At 40.4% G+C, this 22631-nt stretch overlaps 1 protein-coding gene across 5 annotated transcripts in view; it reads right to left on the bottom strand.

The window, feature by feature from the left end:
* LOC122537454 (nesprin-1) overlaps positions 1-22631 on the bottom strand; it is a 78340-nt gene that overhangs the window by 43399 nt on the left and 12310 nt on the right. For 4 of the 5 annotated variants that reach the window (XR_006308628.1, XM_043670617.1, XM_043670618.1 and 1 more), the window contains exons 2-20: positions 17157-17218; positions 15992-16087; positions 15829-15912; positions 15382-15474; positions 14942-14965; positions 14491-14669; positions 14005-14389; positions 13767-13913; positions 12749-13289; positions 10796-12479; positions 10515-10623; positions 9213-10257; positions 3505-9045; positions 3051-3339; positions 2450-2969; positions 1763-2211; positions 1498-1693; positions 1122-1196; positions 248-400 (exon numbers count right to left, since the gene is read on the bottom strand). Coding sequence is in view for 4 of the 5 variants with exons in the window: in XM_043670617.1 (XP_043526552.1) it covers positions 248-400; positions 1122-1196; positions 1498-1693; positions 1763-2211; positions 2450-2969; positions 3051-3339; positions 3505-9045; positions 9213-10257; positions 10515-10623; positions 10796-12479; positions 12749-13289; positions 13767-13913; positions 14005-14389; positions 14491-14669; positions 14942-14965; positions 15382-15474; positions 15829-15912; positions 15992-16087; positions 17157-17218 (11672 nt within the window). In the remaining variant the exon portion in view is untranslated. The remainder of the gene's footprint in view (positions 1-247; positions 401-1121; positions 1197-1497; positions 1694-1762; positions 2212-2449; positions 2970-3050; positions 3340-3504; positions 9046-9212; positions 10258-10514; positions 10624-10795; positions 12480-12748; positions 13290-13766; positions 13914-14004; positions 14390-14490; positions 14670-14941; positions 14966-15381; positions 15475-15828; positions 15913-15991; positions 16088-17156; positions 17219-22631) is intronic. The other variant, XM_043670620.1, reaches the window with a different exon arrangement.

The raw sequence follows: 22631 nt of genomic DNA, 5'->3' as shown, positions 1-22631 counted from the left end.
ATAAAAATATCCTCACTTTCCCACGTGCTGTATTATATAAAAATATTTTTAAAGAAAAACTATCATAGTAATTTTTTACACGGTTATAACGGTTTAAAATCGCTTTAAAGTCTTCGTTGTGATTGTCGTAGAAGTACCAAAATATTGATAAAAAGGTGAGAAGTTTGCAAACTTGTAATAAAATATTTTTGAAAAAAACTTATAAGAGACTTGGATTATTACGTTTAATATAATTTTCGATACTCACCTTAGCAGTCGCTTGAATAGATTGGAAACGCGAGGTGATCTGCTGAACATTGGCCGAAAACCTCGTTTCTCCGCTAATTTGCATCAACTCGGAAGATTCGTCGCTCATTTTATCGAACTCTGTCTCGTTTTGTCGAAGATTCACGATCAGCATCTACGAAACAGAAATCTCATTGAAGTACCAAGATATTTCGTATAGAAAGCTTTTGTATCTTTAAGTCTCGTTTATTTTATCATACGAAACTGAGATCAGAAGTACTGATTAAGTAGCTTTCCGTCGTTCTGAAGCTACCATAAATTCACAGACGTAACACGCATGTTCGTTTGTGTGTTTCGCGTGTGTTCTTGTACAAATGGTTAATGTGAATTCAATCAACTTGTCATGGATTTTTTCGCGTGCCATGACAACGCGACGTACGGGCTTGGTAACATGATTCTTCGATCAAGCGTGCTCGAAACAACACGTTCATGCATCGAAGTAAAACAAAAAGTAAAAAAAAAAAAAAAGAAAACAGAAGACACTCATACAAAATCTGTGTGTGTTAAAGTATTCGTAAAATGTTCAAGAAAGGACAAGTGTAAGTATCATAGTGTGAGCGGGTAGTGTATTGAGTTTTTCCAAACTTACCCCGACAATCTTAAAACAATTACTTTTCAATATGCACATACATATATGTATATATCATCGATCTAAATCACACTAAATCGTTGAGGAAAGAAGAGAAGAGAAGGAAAGAGAGAAAAAGAGCAGAAAAAAAGAACAAGTAGAATATAGAGACAAAGAAAAGAAAGTGAAGGAGATAGTAATGAGAGATCAATTGACAGAAAAGCGTTCACAACCCTGGTTGAACAAATTTTTTCGATGTTTCTCTTACTTGGTCCAGGTGGTCTCCTAGGGCCACCAGTTCCGTCACTTCCGTGTCCCACGATAAGGCGGTTTTTTGTAGTGCCTAAGAAAGTTTTCCAAAATACAATGCCTGATCTTGTATATACCACTTCTTATCTCTCTCGTATCTTTTCCTCTTCTTGATTAAAAATTAAAAAAAAAAAAAAGGAAAGTACTTCGCGTCGTTCGCGTCGTTACTCGTAAAAAAGAAAATAATCACGTTAGTAGCGTGACTTTGTTACGACAAGTTAATTTTTCAACGAAACGTCGAATTAATTTACCAATTAAAGGAACGTAACCTACACAGGTGTACACATAAATTGCAACGTTATGTCACGTTAGTCCTTTTTTTAAATAAATATTACCTGATACTTCTCCAGTTGTTCTTGTTTCTCTTCGAGAGTGTTCTTTAGGGAGTAATTTTTCAGAGATGACTCCGCATCAGCCAACCAAGCTAATAAACGTTCCAAAGAATTCTCGTACTCGCTCCATTGTTGGATTCTCTCCTCGATGCATCGAATAATATCATTTACTGCAGTGGCGAATTTCTTGTGCTCGAATCTGTAACATAAATCGAGTTTATTAAGAGAAAGTTTATCTAAGCTGGAATTCGAATAAAAGAAGTCTTACCTCAACGTAGCCAGGTCTCTTTCCATAGATTCTAGCGATCTGGGTGATAAATTATGTGCACTCTGAGCTACGTGTTCACTGAGGATATCTAATTTTAATTCTCCTTCTCTTTGGCCATCTTGAAGTTCCATAATCTTGGCCAACTGGGCTTGAAGGGCAGCTTTATTGCCCGTGTAGTCGCTGTAATTGGTCAATTGCTCCCATTGTTGCTTCTGGTAATCTTGATAGGATTTTTGAAGATCGTGAAACTGTTGGAACGTGTCGAGAAGTGTCTCCAAGTTGGCTATATTCTTCTGTGACATTTCGACCAAGTCCTCGTATCTTCCAGAAACCGAAGCAGCTTTCTGTCGAGCGTCCGATGGCGCTTGGACTGCATATGTTAATGCATTTGCCTTCTCTGAGACGCCCTCGATGATACGTTTGTATGCCAGAATTTCTTGGTGCATTCCCTATGAAAGACAGTAATATGTATTTTGATAAAAGATTTCCCATACTTTATAAAAAAATATAACATTTCCATTCAATTCCAAAATTAAGAAAAAAAATAAATAAATAAGAAAGAACTAAAACAAACAAAATAAATAAAATATGATAATGGAATAAATAAAAATAGAAAAGAACATTTCGTTATTAACAACAAAGTTTCTATTTCTCACTTCGACGAAAGAAGAAAATGTCTAAAAATACCTTGCTCTTCAGCAATTTGGACTTAATTTCCTGAAGAGAAGACCACGTGATCGTCGAATCCTGCTTTATAGATCTCTCCATAGTGTCCAACCAGGCCAAAATTTGTTGTAAAGTTTCCTGATAGTTGGTCCATTGCAAAGACTGAGCGTCTTGTTTCTTTTGCTGTTCGGCTATGCTTTCCACAAGTTTGTCCCATCGTTCTCGAGCCTGTCGTAACTCGTGACGAATCAGTTCCCTTCCTTGGGCAGATGTGTCAGCTAGAATTCTCTCTCCAAACGATATCAGACTTCCCAGTCGATGTTCACCCTGCTCTTTCTCAGCCAATAGTATCTGTAGACGAGAAACTTTTTCTTCCAAATTTCCACCAGTCTCGTCTTTCTTCAGACCGGCTAAACTTTGTTCCAACTGAGTCAACCAAGCGTCGATGACCTTTAGTTTCTCTTCATAAGCTCGATGGTCGTCTACGATACTCTGACACCTAGTCACTACTTCTTTGCTGAGCACGTGCAACAGTTGGTACCTGAGATTTTCATTTAAAGAATTTTATTTAAAACAAATGTAATATTTATATAGAGCAGACTCTTGTTTGAATTGATTTTACCTGTTGCTAATTTGAGAGATCATGGGTTTGATACGTTCAACACCACTCGCGTGAAGCAGACTATGAGACTTGTCAATGAACTCGTCTACATTCGATTCTTCCTTCAATATAGCGTCACGCTTCTCTTTCAACGCTTTCAAACGAGCCTCCTTATCCTGCAAAGTAGGCTGTAATTGTTGGTCCCTGAATGCGGCTTCCATCGTGGAGAACCATTTCGTGTGTGCTTCCAATTTGTCCTCGAAGTCTTGCCATTTCTGAAGAGCTGCCTTCTGCTTTTCTTCGACTGACTCTGCATGACGAGAAAAAGGACATAAAAAAAATTTCAATATTACATAAATTATAAAACTATATATGTTATAAATACAGGAAACGTAAGTTACACTTTTCGATGAAGCAATTTTTTTCTAAATATAGTAAAGTGAAACAATTAATTTTTTGTTGAATTTGTAAATACCTATTTCGGCTAAATATTGACGAAGATTGCCTTCCAAAACGGTGATCTCTTTATTAATGGCGTCCCATCCTTTCGGCGCGGTTCTTTTAATAACCGTGTCGCTAAGTTCCTTCAACTTTCCAAGCTGTTCCGCTCCCTGCATCTGATCGTCCCTCAACATCGCCAGAGTGGCTAATCTTCTGCAAATATCTGTTCTTTCTCCGGTAACGTCGTTACATTCCGCAAGCTTGTCTCTTTCACCGTTCAACCAGTCAGAGAAGCTCTTCACTTGCAAATTAAATCTATGATGTTTCTCTACGCAGTCTTCCAGATTTTCCAACAAATCTTTCGATTTTGCCACGATATTGTGGAACAGTTGTTTGATAGAGGGCAGGAAGACGTTCAGGGAAGTGTCCTTGGTCTGGTCCACCAATTGCTGAGCTTTGTCACAAACAGATTCTACCAAAGACTGATGAGACATGATCTCCTGATGCATGATCTTATGATTCTGCAATTGTGCTCGTTTCTCTTCCAATGTACACTTCAATTCCGTATGCTGATGCATAGCACGTTCCACGTCCCGAAGCCAGGCAGTCAGTTGCTCGTGGGACAAGGAGAATTCGGCGAATTGCATCAGACATTGGTCCAGCTTCTGCGTGGTATTCTGCAAATCTTCAGTAAATCCATCCCACAGAGTTCTCAAGTTTCTCAACTGTTGCCTGATAATCTCTCTACCGTCGGGAGATGTGTGAACGTATAATTTCTCTCCAAGATCTACGACCGACTCAAATCTAGCGTTCTCTTTCGTTCTAGTGTCAGCAAGATCGCGGATCAACTTCTGTCTGCTTTGCAGCACAGACAAATCGCCCACGATCTCGCTGTGCTTCTTCAGTTCCGACTGAATGTCCGTTATCCATTGCAGTAACTGATTATACTTCACATTGAAGGTGTTATGCTCCTTCACGAACTGCTCGTACCGCATCACGGCCTCCTTTATTTGATTTCTGATAGCTTGATACTTGGTGGTTTGTCTAGAAACTCTCGTAGCTAAGTCTGCTTCAGCCTCAATACTTTGACTCCTCTCGATGGTAGCGTTGAATTCCGCTCCTTTCGCGATGATGCTCTCTTCCAAGGACTTGAGCTTTTGTAAATGAGCCCTCTTCACTTCCTCGGTACTCTTCAAACTTTGATCTTTCAGTTGTGCCTCCATCTGTTTGATCCAGGCCTCCAACCCTTCCACGATCTTCTCGAACTCGGACCACTGATCGAACATGCGTTTCAACTTGTTTCTGGCAGCCTCGCATCGCTTCAGGAAGTCCTCCCATATCTTTTTCTGCTGTCCGAAGCTTGATACCAAAGCCGGATGGCCTTGCAGCGAGGTTTGTTCAAGAACGATGTTCAATTGCTCGTTACAGTCAGCCAGAGTTCGATCCCCTTCCGCCCTCTGTTGAAGAAGATTCTCGATAGCAGTGATTTTCGTCTGTGCGGTGTCACGTTCCACGGAAAAGTCTTCGATTATCGGTGTACCTTCGTTGATCACCGTGTTGATCCAGTCTCGAGTCTTCTCGAACGTCTGAAGATACGCTTCGTGGTTAGAGACGTGTTTCTCTGCTATGTTAATTCGCCCTTCGACCTCGTTAGACAGCTTCTCGTAAGCTTCGATCACGTTCGCCAGCATTTCGCTAGCATCGTCGTCCGGCGTTGTGCTTAGCCGATCTTGAAGCTGTTGAAGGATATTCTTGTGCACGCTGACGTCTTGCGCCACGGCCCTGTAGAGATGAAGAGTTAGCTTCTTCTCCTGTAACGTTGGCAACAACTCCTGTTTCTCTCCCAATTTATTCTGCGCGTCCACCAGCCACTGTTTCACTTGAGAGAACTTGTCTTCGAACGAGGATCTGTGCATCATGTCGCTCTCTATCCTCTTGTAAATCACGTTGGCATGGTCGGCCATCGCGTCCACGCGGTTACGGAAGTTTCTCAACTCGGTTCTGATTATCTCTCTCTGATCCGGTGTAATCCTGGCGAACAAAGCTTCGCCAGCCTCTGCAGTTTTGTTCAATATAGCCTGTCCGGTCTCTCGTTCCTCGGCAAAGGCCTTCAATTCCTTCAAACGCGACTGATAAAAGGTTATAGGCTTCGGTCCGGTGATCTCGTCGAACGCTTTCAACACTTTCTCAGCATTTTCGATCCAAGCTTCCAATTTCTTCTTATTAGCCACGTATTGATCCCTGTTCTCCTTTAATCCTTTCAGCCTGTCCAAATGCTGAGCAAGGAACTTCAACACGTAATCGTAACGCGTGTTCAGATGACCGATGTACTGGTTCACGCGTGATTCAGAGCTAACTCTGGTGATGTCTTCGGCGAGTGCGGTCAGCTCTTTCAATTCACCGTGATACTCCATCACTGTCTTCTGCACCTGACTCATCTCCGCGATTTTCTGCTCGATGTCGTTCGGATTAAGCAACGCGGACGCTTCAGCTCTGATTTTGTTCTCGTTTTCCTTCAACCAGGACAAAACATTCTCGGACGTAAGCTCGTAACGTTGCCACAGAGCGATATTTCTTTCGAGGTCGTTCTTGATCTTGTTGTAACTGTTTTTCAGGGATTCCAGGTCAACGTCGACCCTCTCGCACTCGGTTTTCAAAGCAGCCATCGTTTCGGCGCTTTCAACGGATGCCAGAAGCTTCAACGAGCTGTCTGTGTCTTCTTTCCTAGCGATGCAATCAGCGATTCCAGCCTCCACGTCCATCAAGGACGCCATTTTCACTTCTAGGTTGTAACGATCGCTGCTCTGCTCAGGTTCGCACCAAGCCACCTTCTCTTTGAGCGTCGCTACCATACGTTGAAGAGCTCCGAACTTCTCGTGGTACGATTTAGTCAAGAAGGCTATCAACGTCGCTATCACTTTGTTGGCGTGGCTGGCCACGCCGTCTCTTCGAAGCTGAAGAGCTTGCAATTCTTTTGGCAAACTGGACCTGGAGATGCTAGGATACTCCGTCGACATCTTCGTCAACGTCTCTTCGACTTTAGACAGAGCGTAGTCGCACTGTTCCAACTCTGTTTTCAATCCCTGACATTTATTGATCCGGCCAAGGATTTTGCTGTTCTCCCCGGTTAAATCGTCGCATTTAATAATGTCCTCGCGGATCTTCGATATCGCGTCGCCGCATCTCTTCATCTCCTGCCTGATTGTTCTTTCTCTCTCGTTCAACGTCGACGTTAGTGACTCTAATTTGTCCGCTGAACTTTTCACCACCGTGAATTGATCATCCAACAGCTTACGCAGAGAATTCAGCGTCGGGATGCTGGTGTCGCTGTTCAGTTTCGACAACTGCTCGATCTTCGTGACGATGTTCTGATACAATTGTTGATGACCAGGTAGCTCCTCTCTGTACCTAATTAATCTCGCTTGGCAATTCTCCGCGTCCATTAGACGCTCAAACGCACTGGTCAGAGCTTCGTTGGTGTTAGTCAGCCACTTGATAAGTTCAGATTTGGATTCTTCGATCTGTTTCCAAATGATTACTTGAGTCTCGTAAGCCTGCAGTTTTTCGCTGATGTCGTTGTAAGTGTCTTGATATCGTTGTTGAACTTCGATCAAATCGTTTTCAATCAGTTCGGAGTTGAATCTCGGCATTAAGGACGCTTCTTTCGTCAACTGTTGCGCCTTGGAGTCCATTTTCTCTAAGAAATGCCTACCCTTCTTCAGCACGTCCAGAGCTTTCTTATGTTTCTCCAGTGTGATATTCGCTTGAGTAACGTCGTAAGAAACTCCTTTCACCGACTGATACAAATCGGTCGCCTCTTTGATGGATTTCTCCACCTTTTGTCTAGCTTCTTCGTAACTTTTCCAATCAGTGTTCATGTCAGCGTATTTCTTCCTTTGCTCTCGAAGAAGCTCGTTAACCTTCTCCCAATTGGCGTCAACGGAAGATAGGACAACCTGAATGTTAGTCGTCGATCTTTGGTCCTCCTTCATCAGGGAACTTCCTTCGAAGTGAAGAATCTCTTTCTCCTGTTCCCTCTTCTGATGTTCCTCGATTAATTGGTCGATCTTGTCCACAGCGGGAGCCAACCGTTTACAAGAGTCAACGTTGTAAACTGTCTCCTGAAGAGCCGTTTGAGTGTTCAATATTTTCTCCGTGATGGTTTGCTGAAGCGTTCTGAAATTGTTCCATCTGGCCCCCAAACTTTCTAATCTGTCGCGTTTCGCGGATATTTCATTCTGCAGAGCTAAAGCCTTGTTCTCCAAATCGTTCAACAAACCCGACGCGGAGAGAGGTTTCCCCTGTTTGTCTCTAATCTGAATCCCAACCGCAGTATCGGGTAGGACGTGTTTCTTCCAGGTGTCTATCTTCTCATATATAGCCTGCAATTCCGAGGAGAATCTCTCCAAATCAGCGATAGTAGGTTTCCTAGCTTCAGCTTCGTATTTACAGTGACTCAACTGAGCATTGGCGTCGTTCAACCAGCTCAACATCTCTATCCATTTCTCTAATGCCTTCTTCTTCTGTTGCAGATCGTCGCCTAAAGCTTTGTACTTCTTCTCCAGACCAACGTAAGTGTCAACCAAGGCAACTTTGGCTGTCATCGAACCCTTGGGACATATGTTCTTCACCTCCTCGCAGATAGCTTCCAGACTGGGCTGTTTCTCGGAGTGTTCCTGAATGTACGCGTGCACAGCCTGAAGATTGGTGTCGACGCTGTCCACGCTCGCGTCGCTGATCTCAGCGATGTTCGATCTGAGTCGCGACATCCAGTTTTCCAAATCGGTGATCTTCATCTGGAATTCCTGGCGAGCTAACAGAGCATCGGAAACACGATTGATCTGTAATCTAACCGTATCAGCCAGCTTGCTGACTCTGGATTTAATGTCTGACACTCGAGCTTTCAAGTTAGTCGCCCCTTCCAACGACAACCCGTGACTGATATGATCAGACACTTGCGTCAGCGATATCAATTGAGCCTGATGGTCAGATATGGTTTTATTAAAGTCCTTCAATCGAGACTGCTCCTTTTCTAGGACCGATACTTCCGGTGTTTCAGTATTCGGTTCCACGAGAACAGTCCTCTCGGATTTCTCCAACCATTCGTGAAATTCTTTGATCTCAGATTCGAAGCTATTCCACGAAGTGACCAGTTTGTCCAATTTTGTAGTTGTTTGAACTGCTATGTCGTGCACCGCGTTCCAACGAGTGTGAACAGCGTCCACTTCGTCGGAGGCTGACGTCCTCCCTGATATTCGCTGACTGACCAGAGACAGATCTTGAATTTGCGGGAAGTGCTGTTGACATCGTACTTCGAACGCTTTGGCGGTTTCTAACATTTGAGCTGCCTGAGGTAGAGTGGTAGGTTTGCTGCCTATGGTGGCTGATTTCAACTCAGCTTCTTCGATCCAAGGTTTCAACTCTTGAATTCCTTTCTCGTACTCTTTCCAAGTTTGGAGGTTCTGTACAGCAGTTTGACGTTGAGTTACAATGCTCTTTTGAAGGGTTTCGATATTCTTCTCGAGATTGATGATGTCAGTGCGCAGCTGCTTTCCTGGAAGACTGTCAATTCCACCTGGAATTATGAATAAATTATTAATGATGACATCAAATAATTCTAGAAAGAAAATGTAGATAAAACGTTCCAGAAAATAATGATACAGATTTTGTTACTTTTATTCAATATATTTTATGAAGATTAACACTTTTACAAAATAGTTTGAAAGAAAAATTCATTCATACCTTTCACAAGTTTCTGCGACTCCTCTTCGAGGAACTTCAACGTTTTGTTTCTCTCCTGAATATCCTTTTGTAAGCTCTCAGTTCTGTAAACCATCTCTTCAGGAGTGGTTGCTAAATTTTCTGCATCTGCAATTGATTGAGGCGCACTCTGCTGAGTCCACAATTGCAGCTCGTTCAATTTCGCCTGGAACTTGTTCCATCTAGTACTATGCTCCTGTAGATACACGACCTTCTCTTGAACAGTCTTCAGAGTAGTCTCCATTCGTTTTTCAGTTTGAATGATCTCTTTCTTCAGTACTTCCTTCCTTTCAGGTGGTGCAACCTCCGTCAAATTACTGTAGGTCTCTTGCAGCTTTTTCAGTAGCTCCTCCGCAGATTTTCTCAATGTTGAACTAAAGTCCTGTTTACTCTGAAGATCGGATGACACCTGCGAAGCTTCATAATAGGTAGTCGATTCGATTCTCCTCAATTCCTCCTCAGCTTGTTCGATCAACTTTAAGATTTCTTCCTTTTGCTCCAAGTAAGTGTTCCACAGCTTTTGTGAGCTCTTCAGAGACTTCAGGGTCTCGACGCTTTGTCCATAAGTGTCGTTCCAGCTTGATTCTAATTGCTGAACCTCCGAAGATACGAATGGAGGCGCGTGTTGGTCTTTCAGAAGATCTTTACCACGTTGAAGCATGCTCACGATATTTGGTCTCTGTTGTTCCAACTGATTCAAACGGCTTTCCTGATGAGTAACCGCTGTCTGCAAGGTCTCCGGGGTTTCAGACACCACATCGACTTTCGACTGATCTTTAACTTTACGCAGAAGAGTGCACACTTCGCGAACTTCTTTCCTATAGGTGTAGCTTTTTGAGTAAATATCGGTTTTTGTCATAGTGATTTCTATCGTTGGTATGAGGTTCTTATAACGAGTGATCAACTGTTCTAGACGGTTTTGTTCTGAGAGAGCTTCGTGGTCTGAACGATTAGATGTCAGACTGTCCAGCGTCTGGACCAACCATTTCATCTCCTCCCGCTTGTTATCTGCTTCTCTGCATATTTTCTGTTGAATAATTTATTTTGGATATATTATAACGTAAAATATTGAATTTCCATGGTGAAATGTATATGTGAGTATATTTACCGTTAAAACTTGAACCTATAGCCGGTGTAAGCAATACAAGAAGAGAATGAAAAGAAGATATTTATATGCAATGTGCGTGATGAAGAGATAATTACATGCTAATTAACAATAGCTCTTAATGAACTCATTTAAATTTCTATTGTTATTCAAGGACTAAGAACAGGAATAGTCTATACCTGGAATATCGTTTTCTCCGCTTCGAATTCCTCCAACGTGTTCACCTCGTGCAGAATGGTCCTCAAGTTACCGTCCACATGGTCCATCCAACGTACCATCTCGTCAAATCTGAATTGACAATTCGTGTGAATTAACGAAGATATCGAAGAAGATATGTTCAAAGGGTGGAAATTCGTGAAAAAAGAATTCAGAAATTTAAAATTTGTCAAACGTGCTAGATCTCGACAACAGATAAAATATCAGATGGCCCAAAGTTATCGCAACTTTTTGCAATACTCACTTCTTCTTATAAGCAGCCCACTGCTCAGGCACTTGCTTCAATTGTTCCCTCAAACGTTCCACTTTCTGGGTGGAATCTTCCCATAGGCGTTCGGCGTGTTGTACAGATTCGGCCAAGCTATTGTCATTGGGTTTCAGTTGAGTATAAGCGTGGCTAATTTTCTTCAGAGTCTGCAGGGATTTCTCCACTTCCAGAACAGTGCCACGGTTCACGAAGAACTCTTTATTTCTTTGCAGTATACTCTCAACATTATCGTTTTTCATCAAAGCCTGCTGCTCCGAGTTCACCTCCACCTCGATCTCTTTCAGATACTGCAGGAACGTGGTTTCATCCAGACGGAACTCAAGTCTCATTAAATGAAGAGGAGCAAAGGTCAAGACCTCTTTCCAGCGTTTCTGAAGTGACTCAACTGCTTCTAAGATAGCAGCTTGCTTCTCCAGAGGTAGTATATTCTTCAAGTCCTGTCCAGCGTTCACAAAGTCTTGAATCCACTTCTCGTTCACATTGCTGAAGAAGTTCTTGTGATATTCTATGGATCGTCTATTATCGGTGTGTTTGTCATTCATCATGGTCTCAGCAACTGACAGCCATTCCCAGACTTGTCGTTCGCACTCTTTGAACTTGGTCCAACATCTAACAGCTTCCTGAAGTCGTTGCTCCAATGCCTGCGCCGCTTGAGACACTCTATTGAACCGCTCGTTCAATTCTCTCAACGTTCTGCCACCTTCTGCAGTAGCTACATCCGCGTGGCTGTCCACAGACTTCACTATACTAGTGAACACTTTGTTCTTCGATTCTAGCATGGATTTATAGTAAAGGGTTCTCGAAAAGAAGGCCTTGTGGCGCTCTAATTGGCCTAAAACGTACTCCCTACCACCTGACAAATCAACGTTAGTCAACATTCTCTCTGCTTCGTCCAGCCACGTGGCAATTTCCTTTTGGCCAGCTTCTAGAGACTCCTGCTGAACCAGGAGTTGATGGTACAGATGCAGCTGCATCGGTATCAAAGCTCGTACTTTAACCAAAGCTTCCTTCTCTTTCTTCAGGGTGTTCATCATTTTGTCCACTTCGTCCCGAGAGAGATCTTGAATCAACGACTGGAATTTCTTGCTGATAGTTTTGAACAGTTCTTCGATCTCTTCTACTTCAGTGTGGAAGACTTGCAACTTTTCACCGTAAGCCTGGATCTTCTCAGTTGTGGTTAGATCAGTGGCTGACAAGGCCGACTCGACTTTTCTCAGCCAGTTTTGTAAAGTTTCTACGCCCTGTCTGTAGTCCTTTCTATTTCGTATCACGTCACCGGCGTGCATGTACTGTTTAGCTTCCTGAAACAGAGCCTCCCATCTAGAAGTGAGATTCGTGTAACGTTGCTTCAGTTGTATAGCGACTGGTTCGTCAGAGGTGGCGATCAAGAACGTCACCGTGTCCGAAAGTTGTTGGTGTTTGTCTTTCCACACGCTTATATCTTGGAAGAATTCCATCTTGTCTTCCTCGGGAAGATGCAAGGCAGGCTCAGCACGATTCAACCAGGTCACAAATTCATCAGAGATGACGTTCCAGCGACGCCAATAGGCCACCACCTCCTCGAGCATGCTTTGCACGCAACGAAGGTCCATGGACACGCTCTTCCACTTGTCGCTGGTCTCTCGCATGAAACGATCGATGTTCGCGCTTTCTTCTGAGTCTGTGATATAGAAAAGCAGATATTTATACACAATAATGTTTATTTTTATTTCACTAAAAGTTAAATTAAGAATCCGTAAAATCTAAAATTTTATCATCCACAGCCTTGATAATGACGCTAAGTTTTCCAGCAATCGATCAAACCATTTTTCAAACCAGATTTCAAATACAAAAATTCAAAAAAAGGTAAATTTAAGAAAATTCCTAAATTTAAACATCCTACACTTTCCTCGACTAAGTCAAAGAAATTGCAGAAATTATTATACTCACCAACATCACCCTCACGTTTATAATCCTCGACAACTTGTTGCATGTCCAAATAGGCTTTTTGGAACTCCTGAAAGATTCTGTTTCGCGACACAAAGTTTCTATATTGCTCCAGCATCTGGTGCACGCTTTCCTCAGTGTCGTATTTCACGCTCCAACCCTTCAACTTCGTTTCAACCAGGAACAAGAAAGCAATAAGACAGCACTTGTGCTCCAGGAACTTTAATCGGATTCTGCGTTTGGCGACGCGATCTGGCAGGCTGTCCAATCGGGCCGCTATTTCGTTTAATTGTTGAGGATGCACTTTCAACGCGGCCTCGCTAGCTCTCGCCGCTTGAAATAGCTCCGTCATGGACGGAAGATCGAGGAAGAATTTTTTATGCTCCTCGAGCTTATTCGAGATTATGTTGGCTGTTTCGTCTGTCATTTCTTCCGGGATGTCGTTGTCGGATAGTAGAAGATCCTCCGCGCGATGCAACCATCTGCCTACCACTCCTAATTCTCCTGGCAGATAGGAATCTAGGAGCCAGAGCCAGCGTAACATCTAAAATATTGAAAGAAAAGTACTTTTATATATAAAATATTATTGCTTGATCGCTTACTACAGGCAAATATATTTTTAACAAGCGAATAATTTACGTTCAAATTTTATTGCTCACGTTATTTGACACCTAACTCTATGCATAATATTACTGTTCTAGATTCTCAGGAGAGTTTAAAAACGTTGTTCTGAAACATTTGGTTCATCGTAATATCACAATCTAAGATATCCATCAATTCTAGTATTATATTACACGATCATGCATCACACGCCAAATATTAAAATTCATTTCAAATATTAACAAATTCTTTCGAAGAATAGAAATCCAAGAGTGAAACTTTGCAAGTTCCGTCTACCGAGCAATAAATATTCATAGACGCATAAATTAAATTGACAATTTGCCAAAGAACATTAAACACGAACTTTGATAATCAAACACGCACTTCACAAAATTCATTATTCCATAAATTTTCAACTCACGAGCTTCTCCATAATTTTCCACAGATTCTGCACGTGCCTCCAAGACTCCCGCGTGATGCCGATCATGCTAGGCGTCTCGACGAAACGTTGCAGCTTATTGTACACGATCCTCTGCGGCTCGATTTCCGCTTTCAACGCGGCGTACTCCTTCAAATACAAAGTTCAAACAAAAAAAAAAAAAATGAATATCATTAAAACTACCGTTCACCTATTATTAAAACAATCGTACGGAACGTACATCGTAAAATGGTGAGCTGCCGACTTGTTTCAAATACTTCAGCCTCTCGTAGAGCCAACTGAGGAAGCTATCGTATTCCTGTTGGACAGCCGCGAAGGAATCGACAGCAGCGGATCCTGGCTCCGGGTATTTGTGCAAGAACTGAGCCACGTATGTCATGATAGATTTTTCATCGGGTTGGGGAACGTCGACGTCCTCGGGATCGAGAAGTCTGGCGATACCCAGCTCCGATTCCGCCACGTCGAACGCCGTTGCTAGACGGACTCTGTTCGTTGCTTCTCTCATTGCCGCGATGTTCACCAGGTTCGCCTTGATTGCGTCGATGATGGCCAGGAACGCGTTGCCGTCGCGCCAGCTTTCGCCAAAATCGCGTACCTGAATGTCCCTGTACGAAGAACAAATGAAAATTTAAGTGGACACTCGTGAATTAAGAAATTACTAGTAACGGTGGTTTCGAACGAGTATTATATATAAAATGATACTGACTTTGGCAGAGCATTGGTGACCCACTGGAGCAGAGTCTTCCTCGCTCCCTGCTTCCATTTCTCGCTGCTGATGCGTTTCCTCTCGCTGGTCGCGGACCCCTGAGTACTGAGACTCTCCAAGCTACTCTGACTACCCCACGTGTGTCCAAGATACTCCAAAGCTCTGGTGTTTTCCTCGATCTAGAAAAACGCGCGATTAGCGGACCGCGGTACACGGAGCACGAACAGCGATCTCAACAAGGTTGAGGGTCGGGGTTGGAGAACAGAAAAATTCACAAAGGGAAGGACTAGCGTGCGTAATTAGGGTGATGCATAAGATCAATGCGTGCTAACTTAACACATCCTCCTCTATAGCTCTTTACTGATCTTATTAACATCGTATTCAGATTATTCAATCTTTTATATCTTTTTTTTTTTAAGATTCATTCTTTTTTTCTTAAATAGCTACTCACCTTCCTTCGATCCTTCGATCGTAGCTTGTTTTTATGGAATAAATACGGTTAGCAGAATGGATTGTAATTTCTTACTTCGCTCTTAACGAGGATTAATTTCTTTTCATGAGACAACATAATCAAAATTTAAAACGAGAGAAACTTGTTAAATAAATGGGATGACTCGTTCAGAAAATTATTCATACGAGATTTCGCAAGGAGATTCTAGGAAGAAAAAAAAAAAGAAATAAGTGATCGAACAACTTCGTGACACGAGCAAATTAATCCCCGCTGCAAACGATCGTCGTAGTGCACGGATATCGTAACGCGTTTATATAATTCGATGTTACATGTGGAACGAGCGTTTTATTTAAGCAACTACCGCATTCTAGTAATAGTGTGCGATATTTCTTTACGTTAGCTTCGATTATATTCGACCGTGCGAACGGAAGAACGTCTACCTGGAAGTAAAGGATGATAGTCCATATCAGGCCTAACACTACAGGCGGTCGTCCGTCAACCAAGTCGGACGAATTGATGTTCACTAGTTTGATCTGCAACAATCGCAAACGTTACAAAGCTATCGTCTGTCAATTTTAAAATTGAATCTTCGAATCTTTAACCCTATAGAGTTTCAAACCTGGATTTGAAACTGGCTTAGACTTCGAGCGAAATTTTTATTCTTCCTCGAAAGTCTTCCAGAAGTTCGATCTGAAAACTGCGATCGTACGATAGAATAGAGAATTTATCAAGTAATCAAGTAAAATTTTTTCACATTTTTCGAAAGTCTAGACGAATAAAAAGAACACGAAGTTCTTGCGAGCAATGCGATGATACACTCGCTTGCCGGAGGGTTAAATCCGAATTTTTGAAATTTTAATTTCGAATGTTCTCAAGTGGTTACTCACTTTTTTGCTTTGCAGGAATTGAAGCGCGGTGTTTGCGTTACTAAGAAAATGCGGTCTCTTCAGGTTACGGCCTCTTTCCACCGGCTGCGAACAGAGAAACGCGTTTCGTACGGGTGTGTTCTATCGATCGAGAGTTAACGATACAACAGCTATTGTAACTTACCAGCTTCTCGCCGGAAAGAACTTCGAGCAACGCGAGTAGACGGGTGCCATCTTTAAGGTCCTCGATCAAATCCTCCACTCGAAGCGGAGGACTCCTCTGAAAGTGATTTCGATCATCGATACTCTCCTTTCTTTTATCTCAATACTGACAACGAAACTGATATAGATACTATCATCGTAATACATATTAAAGTGATTGATACTATGATTTCTAATACAATTTTTTAAATCGAGATCATATTTCTGAACTAACTTTCAAATTGTAATTAATAAAATTTTGTAATTAATATCAGATTATTGAATTTTTGTATTAAGTTACTAAAAATCAAGAGTAATAAAGTTATATTAATTTATAGTAAAATTGCTGAAAGTTTATTTTGTACTTTTCCTTCTTAGTTGAATTAAGTTAAAAATTCGAAAATTAAATAATTTAAAGTCCTAAATTATTACGACCTCCATACTGAACAATTAACCAGTTAAGAGTTAATTAAATTTAATTCCAAGTGAATCTTCCCTAAAATTTCTGGAATTGAGATCACGTTTCTGGATGAATTAAACGTAGTAGAAACATCGTGACGGGTGAATCTTCGGTAAAATTTCGAGCAGAGGACAGGATCGAACGCAATGTCGTGCCGGTTCTAGGGCATGCACATCCTCGGGTTCCGGGATTTCTAATTCAAGTTTCAAAGTATCCGGAAGTGCGGAAGTAGGGGAGCGGTATCGAGACTCGCGAGCCAGGTACGAGTTATTCCACCAAACTTCTGATATTCGTGATGAAGAGTAATTTCAACGATGCCTTATTACATAGAAGGGACGATGAAAAAAAAAAAAGGGAAAAACGCAAGAAGAGTTTGCGTAACATTCCGTGTATGGGAATTATCAAACAGGAAAAGGGAATATTCACGGAAGAGAAATCTCTGAAGGTTATTCACCCTGTCACTTGGTACCAGAAAATCGTTTTCACGAATTTCATATAAATTTTTATACGGTTTTTTTTTTTTTGTTCTGTCATTTTTACGAATTTCATCTAAATTTTCACATGTCCTTTCCATCCTATCAATTGGTACTAGAAAATTTTTTCTACGAATTTAATCTGAATTTTTACGTGTCGTTTTCATGTTCGAAAATTGTCTCCCCTAGTTTTGCCAAAAATCGTTTCTCCTTACCTTAGATAGATAAGAATTTATCCAGTTGACGAAGGTCTTCTTCTGTACGCGTTCTTGTTCATCTGAAAAAGAAACGAGCAAATTTTTAATAAATTGATGACATAATTATATAACTAGTTAAATTTGCGCTGTGTCAAAACGATTTTGAAATTTGTGTAACAGTCATCTGTGAAATACGATAAATTCAAAAAAATATATTTCGTGTATCAGTTTATTATTTGCCAGCAATGCTGATGATCTCGTATCTAAACGTACAGAAACTTTTCTGAACATTTTCTGAATAAAATTGACTTTTCATTCAATACGCGAGTTTATCACCAAGATACAAATTAAATTAGAACCATGATAAACGAGAATTAAGTTCAATGTTTTCAACTGTTATTTTACAAACTCGATCGATCAACTCTGTTCAATTGCAGGTACAAGCAAATCATGGAAAATGCTTTCGAAAAAATCATTAATCTTTCAATCTTTTGAAAAAAAATAGACTAAAAAATCGTCGTACAGTTGCGTCATTGATCTTTAAAACGAGTGCCAATATTCAAGATTCTTATTATCGTTCCACGAGATTTAACCTCCCGGTATCTTCCAAGATAAATAGAAATTCTTCGCACGATTACGTAAACGAATCGCATTTATTCTCGCAATAAGCGAGGACGTACATACTGATTTCATCGGCTTTGAAAAATAACTTTTTTTTACATCATTTCGAATCGCAAATCGAAACCGAGGAACGAACGATGTCGTTTCGAATATTTCGAAAAGAGTAGAGCCTCGTAAATAATATCGTGTCGCTAATTAATCGGCATCGACGTCCCGAGTTCAAGAATAATTATGACATATAACGTTTGACGAGATTGATCATGGATACGGCGAGAAAACGTCCGTAGAATATAATATTCGTACGTAGCGTTCGTGTAAATGGTACAGTCTTGAGTGTCATTACGTCATCGACAATTGCGCTGCCTCGTGATAGTTGCGCTGTGTGAACTCTAAATCGAGTTAGAGACCACGCTCTCGACGACTTGAAAATCGGGATCGACACATCGGGCATAAACTGATCGAATTAGCCGTCAACAGGCTAAGCGGCGAAGAAAAATTTGGCGAATCGAGTCGCACAGAGAAACGAAATAGCTGAAACCGGTTTCCCGCGTAGTAAATTTAGACAAACGCGCACGTAACGTCGAATCGACTGCTTTTACTATCAGCAAACGTTTCACGCTCTTACGTGAACCTCTAAAATATCACTTCGTGTGCCCAGAGTCATACACACCGGTAGAGTTTCATTCATTTCTTGCTGAAAGAGTCCACGTACCGTTCTATTTTTCGCCAACCGTTTACGTATACCTTTTTCCGTCGAATCTTTTTGCTATCAACAGAATGTACGTTCACTCTCAATCACGTTGATTTTCACGTTGTTGCATTCGTATTACTTTCATCGCGTGACTCGATTTCACTGATCCACGTCACTTTGACGATACAATGTTCTTACTGAAATTTACTTGTAAGTATCGCGTGATTGATTTCGTTGCTCTTTGGAATTACTATCGCAATATTGAAATTGAAGTGGAAATAAAAATAGAGAGTAGTAAGATCCAGATTAAAGAACAGACATCCGTATCTGCGTGACAATTCTCAATTCGCAAGAACGCATTTTCTTCCGCGAAACGTATGAAAAATTAAAGATCGAATAATTTCGTGTTACCTGGTGAAATTAAAACTTTTAAAGAATACTTTTAAAGAATAGCCGAAAAACAATTGGCCAGGCAATGATTAACAGGCAATATCTGATCCATTAAAATCCACGTGAATCATACGTGTAACTCTGCTCGAGCCGCTTGGAACGAGCAAAATTCGCGAATTCCCAGGGCTTCTAATTTTATGCACCCTTCGTCTCCGCACGAAAAATGTCCAACCAAGTCTAATTACGCTGTTCCCGCGAAAACACGAAAGAAGAAACACCGTAATCTCCACCGTGAATCGCAATATAAATCACGTTTTAAGGGGTGTACGCGTCTTATTTTGGGAACGATCATGCCGGACGATGGATCGTGGTCGTCGATAAGCCGAGGCAAGAGGGAAAAGTCGGTTGGGACCGAGCGTCAATTAAAAGGTGTGCACGTTGCACGATGCGTGCAAGAGACGAAGATGCTCGTGTGTAGCCCGCTGTCGGCAAGCATACGTGATCTGCATACACAGTGCGTTCTGTCACTTCTCGCGACAGACTTGCTTATTACAAGCTGCATTGTCCCCCTTTCACGTGGCTCAACCTGGTATAGTCTGGAGAAAAGATTTTTGACGCTCGAGCTCGTGGAAATATTCCCTTCTACGTTTCTACGTTAACAAAAATCTATTATCACGCTGTCGTCAAAAGCTTGTTCGCCAGCGTGTTAACACATTTGCAACGCGGATTCGTGCCGGCATACGCGTATGTTTAGATTTTACGTACACTCGGTACGTTTTATGTCCTTGCGAGAAGTCTGAAGATTCCAAACAAATGCACAGAACGCGCGTAGTAGAGAAAAATATATAAAATATTCAAAGTACGATATTTCTAAATTTCGATTTTATCGATTTCGAAACTCCTACTTTTTTTACTCTTCTGTGATAGGTGCTTCAGGCAAGAAGAGATTAAGATAAGATATTTCAGATCTTGGCGATAAGATATTTCAGAATAATTCGTATCAAGTGTAACATACTCTTGCGCGAAAGTGTTTTCAAATAAGTTTACTTTTTCAAATAATATATCATAGATAATAAAACTTTTTAATTGCATTTTGTCTATTAGACAATATAGTTTATACAAAATTACTTAAATTTCTCAATTTATAAGAGTCTTAAGTCTCAAGAGTACAGACAAATATTGTACGAAAATTATTTGTTGACATATGCACAAAGCATTGAAGATAACGAAATCCAGACTCAACGTGCTAATGCGATATTTTAACAGGTAAACGATATCTCTGTATATTCATATTATATAAATATTCAAAATCCATACTTTTGTATTTTGCTTTAATAAGTTTCGAGGGAACTAACCTCGAGCGTTAAACACTTCGCTCGAGGCTATAGAAATGTAGATCATGGGAAGCTATCACATTATTCGCTAATAGGTGTTTCTTCTATCTTAACTCGATAGATGAATCAACGATTCTAAATAGAGCTGAAAGCATTCGCATATAATTCGATGCTCGAATATTCCACTCGTATACTTGCTGCTATATCCTATTATTATCGCACGTATATTTTATTTTCATTGATGACACGTATAGAGAAAGATCTAACAGGGATCAGATGAAAGCTGCTCTAACCTTTGCAACGGTGCAATGTATTCAACGATAATTTAAGAAGACAACTCGATTGTTCTAATTTTTCTGACACCGTAGAGACCTATTGGGTCATGGAATCCTATTATAAATAGAACTATAATACAAGCTTACTACTTAGGAGTTATTAAACGATTAAACTACACTAATTAAAAATCAATAAATTATATTTTTTCAAACTTTAATTTACTTAAAGGAGAGACAGGTTATTAGTTACTTATATTTATTGAAATCTGGGAATTATTATAAATAAATAATTTGGTATTTTTGTAATGCTTAATTGATAAATTACACTAATGGAAATAATAGACAAAATAAAATTCTCAAAATACGGATACACGAATAAGTAATTTTCGGGTTATATGATATTATAGAGAATTAACAAAACTATGAAATTTCAAATATATTTCGTAGCAAATCCAAATTAAAAATCTGTTCTAACTTCAGCGGGTTTATTAATTCACACAGTGGATATGAAGATTATGGGCACGTGAGATTGATGCACACGTGTAATGCACCGTAAAATTACACGTTTCGCGGGAACGATGTAATTTAACTGTTCACTCTGACGGCTGGTTGATTGAAGACAAGAACAAAAACTGAAGAGGAAGAACCGAAACGAGACATTTGCCCAGTGAAAAGAAGCTGAAAGTAAAGAAGAAGAAACGGAGAACGAGTTCTAAGATCGAGTGTGAACAAGGAATTACGTTATTAGTTGTAAATTAACAGGGTCTGACGTTTTATTAGCGGCTTAATGGAACGATAATAAGAGTCACAGACATTAGAGGACATGCGATAAATTTTAAAGAAATACGATTCGTATTAATTTTAAAGAAATACGACCGATTAATGTTCCTGGAGGAAATAAAAAAGAATCGGAGCTCTGTTCGCGTACATACATACGTCGTAAAATGGCAGTATTTCGGAACGACGAAAGGACGATTAATTTCCTCGCATTTTCAGGTCAACTGTGATTTTTACTTTACTCTTTTATTTCTATTTTTCTTTTTTTTTAGGGGGGGGGTGTCGTTTTAAAGGTGCGGTCACTTTATGCGAAAAATTATGGTTGAGTATACGCTGCATCCGTCTGTCAGGTCACGATACTTATCTACTGCGCGTCAAATGTACTGTGTATGCTGGTAATATATGTTGCTACACAAGTGGGCTGTATTAAAAATTGTATATACGTATAAACCAATACATCTCATCTTTAACCTTTTCACATCCAGATTATTTCATAGTGATATTTGTAATGTTTCTACTTGCTATGAATAAGCATGCTGCAGAAGATGATTCATTTTATAATTCGAAGTATACGGCACTACAAAATTCGTAGTAAATTTGTGAAATTTATAAAATTTTATTAACAATTCAGTTGTGTGCAAAATAATTCAAATTTTATTAATAATTCAGTTGTGTGCAAAATAATTCAAGTTATGTACGTTGTATAAAATGAACAAATGGGTCGAGTATTTATACCCGACTTATATTTAGCAAAGGAGATAACGAAAATATTCCAGAATATTTAGATTTGATTGTATATGTTCAATTTGCAATAAAAAGTTCTTCCTCCAGAAGATTTTTCTATCTTTCACGAATTCTCCCGTCTTTCTTTCTCTTTCCATCAACAGATCACCTGATATTTTAAAATTATCCCCCTCCCTCTCTCTCTCTTTTCCTTGGAAAAAGGCACACACATAACGCGAGTCGTGTATATAAATTCGTATTTTTAGCACTTTCGTCCAGCTTCGTACGAACACAGAGATGTCGAAAGCAGAAGGCGAGAAGGGGGAGGCGCAAGATTGGTGAAATGGGACAAATTCTCGTGGATGAGCTCATATGTTTGATAACTTCTGTGTCTTTCGTATAAGAGAGAAAGAGAGGGAGAATCGATCGAGGAGAGTTTCTTTTCCTCTTCACGAGAATCACCTTGTTCCTCTTCTCTACTTCGATGTCGTAAATTTATCTCATTGTCAGTGGAGATTGAGGTAAATTGAGTCGGTAACAAACCAATTCGTATGCTGAATAAATGTCCTTCAAAGATGATTGATGTCCTTTTTCTCTTGATTATATTAATCTTCTTCGATCTCTTTCTCTCTCTTTTTTTTCTACTCGAGTTCAGTTCTTTTAATTCGAAGATTCTCTTCTT

This window comes from Frieseomelitta varia, unplaced genomic scaffold (assembly GCF_011392965.1).
Source record: "Frieseomelitta varia isolate USP_RPSP 00005682 unplaced genomic scaffold, Fvar_1.2 scaffold_909, whole genome shotgun sequence".
NCBI lineage: Eukaryota > Metazoa > Arthropoda > Insecta > Hymenoptera > Apidae > Frieseomelitta > Frieseomelitta varia.
The sequence above is the reverse complement of the archived record's forward strand: the minus strand, read 5'-3'. Positions and strand labels throughout refer to the sequence as shown.